The 6,759-nt window shown below is 45.6% G+C and overlaps 1 protein-coding gene across 1 annotated transcript in view; it reads right to left on the bottom strand.

Annotated features, from left to right (window-relative positions):
- Positions 1–4,422: 4,422 nt before the first annotated feature.
- The window catches only part of LOC311149150 (uncharacterized protein), a gene marked incomplete at both ends in the record, with an annotated part of 190,487 nt that continues 188,150 nt past the window's right edge, over positions 4,423–6,759 (bottom strand). The window contains one exon of the mRNA XM_084186236.1: positions 4,423–4,431. Within this exon, the coding sequence (XP_084042362.1) occupies positions 4,423–4,431 (9 nt within the window). The remainder of the gene's footprint in view (positions 4,432–6,759) is intronic.

Below are 6,759 nucleotides of genomic sequence, written 5' to 3'. Positions count from 1 at the left end.
TTGTGATGCATTGTTTCTAACTTTTACATAAGGAGGTGGTGTGTGTGTGTGTGTGTGTGTGTGTGTGTGTGTGTGTGTGTGTGTGTGTGTGTGTGTGTGTGTGTGTGTGTATGTGTGTGTGTGTGTGTGTGTGTGTGTGTGTGTGTGTGTGTGTGTGTGTGTGTGTGATGGATGGATGGATGGATGATTGGTATTGGTTGGCTCTGTGGGTACCTCCTGCCTCTGGTCAGTTAGGGGCTGGTTGAGGGTAGGGCGTTGGGAGGGTTCAGTGTGTGCTTTTATTACCCTCAGGGGGGCAGACCCTGCTTCAATAAGCTGCTGCTCAGGGCACGGGTTAAGTTTCACCTGCAATTAACACTCCTGACACACACACACACACCTCACGCACATACGCACAGACACATGCTAACACACAGCTGCTGGCATTTATTTACCCAGCTTGTGTGGGATGTCAAGAGAGCATGAGCAGTAAGCGAAGCTCCTGAAACACGCTCCTCCTCAAACTGACCCCATCTTTAGGTAATCTTAGGTAATCACACACACGCACGCACGCACAAACTCTCCTTAGAGATGGAATGATGTCATGAACGCTGGCATGATTAGCCTTTGCCCTATATGTCCACACCCCTCTTTATCAGTCCAGCTGTGTTTATAAAAGTGATACAGTCAAAGTGAAGGTATTTATTGAGCACCCCGAATCACTACAGTAAAGTCAATGACTGCTTTAAACACAGGCACGCATGTACCCCCTGACTAAACATATGCTACACTATATATACAAAAGTATGTGGACACCCCTTCAAATTAGTGGATTTGGCTATTTCAGCCACACCCGTTGCTAACACATGTATAAAATCGAGCACACCACCATGCAATCTCCATAGACAAACATTGGCAGTAAAATGGCCTGACTGAATAGCTCAGTGACTTTCAACGTGGCACCGTCATAGGATGCCACCTTTCCAACAAGTCAGTTCGTCAAATTTCTGCCCTGCTCGAGCTGCCCCGGTCAACTGTAAGTGCCGTTATTGTGAAGTGGAAATGTCTAGGAGCAACAACAGCTGTCCTTTGTTGCAACACTCACTACCGAGTTCCAAACTGCCTCTGGAAGCAATGTCAGCACAAGAACTGTTCGTCGGCAGCTTCATGAAATGGGTTTCCATGGCCGAGCAGCAGCACACAAGCCTAAGATCACCATGCGCAATGCCAAGCGTCGGCTGGAGTGGTGTAAAGCTCGCCGCCATTGGACTCTGGAGCAGTGGAAATGCGTTCTATGGAGTGATGAATCACGCTTCACCATCTGGCAGTCCGACGGACGAATCTGTAAAGTTTGGTGGAGGAGGAATAATGGTCTGGGGCTGTTTTCCATGGTTTGGGATAGGCCCCTTAGTTCCAGTGAAGGGAAATGTTAACGCTACAGCACACAACGACACTCTAGACGATTCTGTGCTTCCAACTTTGTGACAACAGTTTGGGGAAGGCCCTTTCCTCTTTCAGCATGACAATGGCCCCGTGTACAAAGCGAGGTGCATACAGAAATGGTTTGTCGAGATTGGTGTGGAAGAACTTGACTGGCCTGCACAGAGCCCTGACCTCAACCTCATCGAACAACTTTGGGATTAATTGGAACGCCGACTCCGAGCCAGGCCTAATCGCCCAACATCAGTGCCCGACCTCACTAATGCTCTTGTGGCTGAATGGAAGCAAGTCCACACAGCAATGTTCCAACATCTAGTGGAAAGCCTTCCCAGAAGAATGGAGGCTGTTATAGCAGCAAAGGGGCGACCAACTCCATATTAATGCCCATGTTTTTGGAATAAGACCAGCAGGTGTCCACATACTTTTGGTCATGTAGTGTACATGTACGCACACACACATACACACTGTCTAGAATATTGTCCCTACCCTGTAGATGGTGGGGGTTAATAACAATGAGCTGCAGTTCTCCTCTCCCCCACCGTGGGTCTCCACTGAGGGTCTAGTGGGGTCTGGGGTTGGCATGACGCCCGCTGGAATGGAACAGGGGTTACTGTACCTTACCCTGTCTACTCTGCTGGCCCCGCCCCCACTGTCACCCTACCAGCCAAAAACATGTGATGAATGGCCAGCTGCCCTCATCAATCATTTGTGATTGTGCCTGATCTGCGCTGTGATTGGCTAATTAGCCTCATCTGTAACCATTACTGCACAGAGATGCAGCTGCTCAGGAAAAAAAAGACAAGAAAAATAAATGTGAAAAATGACACAGACAGAGAGGGCCGGGTTGTCACCTCCACGACGCCTGAACGCAACGCTACACACACACACACACACACACAGCCGGGTGCTGCCAGACCCACTCCAACACGTGAGTAAACATCAAAAGGCCCAATTTAACAGGCCGTTATGTGTTGAAAACAAATATTAGAAAATTAGAAAAAAAGAGTGAGGTGTTGTAACTATTCTTTAAACAACACTTTTTTTTCTCCTTACTGGTGGTGGGAGGGAGTTTGGGGGAAGGGTGGGGGCAAGAGGGAGGCTAGGATACACTCAACTAGCTACAGTTCCATACTAGCCTGGTCCCAGATCTGTTTGTGCTGTGTAGCCAACTTCTATGATCGTTTGGCATTACAGTGACCATATGAGTTGGTAAGACAGCACAAACAGATCTGGGACCAGGCTAGTTTCACCCATCTAGCCCACAACAGCAGCAGCAGCATTAGCAGCAGTTTCGCCTGCTAGAGTCAGTGAGAAGAGTGCACCAGCTAGCATATCATAGAGGGAACCCATGGGTGACTGGGTGCTAGCCAAATTCACATTTACATTTTAGTCATTTAGCAGACGCTCTTATCCAGAGCGACTTACATCAGCAATTAGGGTTCAGTGCCTTGCTCAAGGGCACATCGACAGATTTTTCACCTAGTCGGCTCGGGGATTAGAACCAGCGACCTTTTGGTTACTGGCACCACTAAGCTACCTGCCGCCCCAAATAAGGGCACTATGATGGGGAAGTGAGTGTGAGCCAGGACAACACATTGCAAATGGTACTGTAGTCCTGGAGCTTGTCACAGTCTGACAGAGATGTAGTGAGACAAGGCGAGAAACAGAGTGAGCATTATAGAGACACACAAAGAAACAGAATGAGACAGGAGAGTGAGACAGGAGGAGAGACGCAGAGAGACACACATGTAAACAGAGTGAGTCAGACAGGAGACAGAGACAGGCGAGTGATACATTAAGTGAAGCAGATGCAGAGAGACAGATCCAGTAGAGAGAGACATTCTGTGGAGGCAGCGAAGCGGGGCCGAGCCTGAAGCCCATGGTAGAGAGAGGGCCAAATCACTCTGGACGGGCCAGAATGTTCTACGCACAGGATGTGGCTCTCCCTACAGCCAGAGAATGGGGGGTGGTGGGAAGGGGAGGGGCAGAGAGGGGAAAGGGGCATAGACATCCAAACAGCTGGAGGATAATGTGTGCTGTACCCTGTAAAGCCTACACCCCCAGGCCAACTCAGAGAGAGAGACACTGCCCGTACCGGAGTGATGGGTAAATATATAGGCCAGGGCAGGGTAAAGATAGCGGACACCAACATCCTCCTCTCCTGCTCTCAGATCAGATCAATATGTGTGTTCCTGTGTGTGGGGATGTGATTTGGTGTGTGTGTGTATGTCTGTCTGTGTGTGTGTGTGTGTGTATGTCTGTGTGTGTGTGTGTGTGTGTGTATGTCTGTGTGTGTGTGTGTTTCCATGCTAGCGTGCGTTTTCGTTTCCTGTGACCCCTTTGTGTGTTCCTGTACATTTACAAGAACCAATATAAATAAGTCTTCAAACTTACTTACTGTATGTTTCATTTCTTAGACCTGTTCTCTGTATTTTTATTCTAAATCAGATTAAAACTGAAGGCAGATTAGGTTTGATAGGCTCTGAATGATTTTATTCACAGTTTTAGAAAAAAAGCCGGCCACACAAAAGAGGCCAGTCATAGATCCATCCCATAATCACATAAACGCTCCATTCAGGGCTGTGTGTGTCTCTGTGTGTGTAAGACACTGGATACGGCTGGTGAGCCGACGCTCGACCACAGGGCTTCAGACGTTGTTAGTGCAGACACACTGCACGTCCCTTATGCCACCCCAAATACATCCACACACTATTAGAGGCAATTCCCCTCTCCTGGATGGAGAGAGATGGGAGAGGGAGGGGGAGAGAAAGAGAAAGACAAGAGAGAGAGATGAGAGAAAATAGAGAGAGAGAGGGAGAGACAAAGAGCGAGAGCAAAAGAGATAGAGAAAGAGAGAGAGTTGCCCACAGTGGAAACACATGGTTATGTTTACACATTGCCTGTTGTTGGACTTTGCCATGGTAACGCACTGCTGACGCCAGCTGAATGAAAAATTACTAAAAAGGGACATATGGCATTACTATGTCATTTTTATGTGTCTTCTTAGTGACTCTGAGAAACGGTGAGAGAGAGAGGAAAAAAGGAGCTTCGGTTCTGCTTGACTTCCCGAAATCTGACTTGCCGAAACCGGAGCTGCATAGTGTGGAGGTGCATGATTCACCAGACCCGGAATGCCGTCGTTCCCACAGGAAACCTGGAGTGTCTCAACCCAGGGTGTCCCGGACAGGCGGGAGGGTGTATACACACACACACTCACAAACACGTGCACACACAGACATACAATGAGTAGTTTCACCCTAGACATGCTAGACTGATTACATCAATTCAATCAGAACCAGTCAATGGGTTTCCAGGATAGCTCATATTTGACGGTATTTTATGTTTTTGAATATTACAAGTTCTAAATATACTTTATGAGGACTGCATGGGTGGCAACACATCAATTCTAAGTGATTTTAATGGGGCTTTCTCCATTCTGATTGTGTTATACTGTTCAATTAACCCTTTACACTCATACCCATATGTGGGTTGAAAATGGCAGCTTTGGGCACTGATAAGCACCTAAATTGGAACGCAGTGGCTGTACAGTAACATGCTATAAATGACGTCAGAGCTCTGGCTATGCGCTTCACTGCTCTGTATGGGTTTTAACTGACAGCCGTTCTGAACTTGAGCACCGCGCACGACAAGAAGTTGCCCCCATCCCTCCCTGTAATCGGGCAACTTTTGCAAATGTTTTGTTGTATGAGTGAGGGGAAATGCTGTAAATTAAGAGGACTCGATGTATTCTGAAAGATGAGAAGTTTAGGATGATGAAAAATACAGATTTGATGTCTTACAAGCAAGCCAAACACCCGTGAGACAAAATGTACACTTCACATTTCTATATCATAAAACTCATGTCATATACAGTCTCAACATTTATGATCAGTATGTTTGAATTACAGTTACAAGATGACATGGTGTCATACCCTGGGTTCTTCTAAACAGAATGAGCCTATGTACAGTGGGGAGAACAAGTATATGATACACTGCCGATTTTGCAGGTTTTCCTACTTACAAAGCATGTAGAGGTCTGTAATTTTTATCATAGGTACACTTCAACTGTGAGAGACGGAATAAAAATAAATAATCCAGAAAATCACATTGTATGATTTTTAAGTAATTAATTTGCATTTTATTGCATGACATACAGTGGGGGGAAAAAGTATTTAGTCAGCCACCAATTGTGCAAGTTCTCCCACTTAAAAAGATGAGAGAGGCCTGTAATTTTCATCATAGGTACACGTCTCTACATGCTTTGTAAGTAGGAAAACCTGCAAAATCGGCAGTGTATCAAATACTTGTTCTCCCCACTGTATGTCTATTGTGAAGAAAATTTGCCATAGAACACGCATCTAAATGCACTCATGACTCCTTTCTATGCGCACCAAACCTATGATCTTTCTCTGAGTTGCTTTGGGAAAGTCTAACACTGTAAGATTTTATTTTATAATTTAGCTAGTCAAGTTGGCAATAGAACAAGATTTCAATGATGCCCACCTGACCCAGAATGCGATTTATAATGGACAGTTTTTGGATTGAGTAAACAACAACAGTAATTGTGTGATGGTGGGGATGCAGGGCTGTGTTCCAAACAAAACAACTACAAGATTGCTTGCTCTATTTCCGCAATGGCATAGCTTGGAGAGCTCAAAAGCACCCTACTCGTATTTTATCAAGTCATAAAAGTGCATTGAAATTACTTAAGAACTGTGCACACTTTGGAGAGGTGTGTGGCCACTTGGAGACACCAGTTAGTCCTCTCACTGAAACAATGTAAAAAATAAAATAATAATTGAGTTAATAAAGCGGCATACAAACGTGGTCTATTTTTTGCTTTCTTGAGTAAAAATGCAGGTGTTTCAGCCTAGCTCAGTGCTTTCTGTGGTGGCGGGCAGACAGCGGAAAATACGGAGCTTAGGGGTTGGTAATGTTCTCTAGTTGCGCCGTGATTGGCTCAGTGTTCAGTCAATCATGAGGACACTACGTAACAGCAAAATCTACGGGGAGAGCTCGAAAAATTCAAGCCCCTTGGGTGCTGCCATAGAGTTACATTAGAAGTGCCCATCCAAGAAGGCTTAAGGTCATTGTGCTCAGATAAAATGATGTCAAATCACGTTATATCTACAGTGTTATATCCCATGTGCCTCACCCTAATAATTTGGTCCCTTTTCCGCTAATAATTTAACCTATTGTTCTGACTTGGTGGTGCACATGTAGCCTATAGCCTGTTTTAGAGAAACGTCATCATCAAATATTGTTTCATTGTCTGCTTATATGCCTCCTTTATTTATCCTATGGTTCTGACTTTGTGTACTGTGAGAATACTGTAAGAAC

This window comes from Coregonus lavaretus (genome assembly GCF_964263955.1).
Source record: "Coregonus lavaretus genome assembly, chromosome: 21".
NCBI classification, from domain to species: Eukaryota; Metazoa; Chordata; class Actinopteri; order Salmoniformes; family Salmonidae; genus Coregonus; species Coregonus lavaretus.
This window is presented reverse-complemented; position numbering and strand designations above follow the sequence as displayed.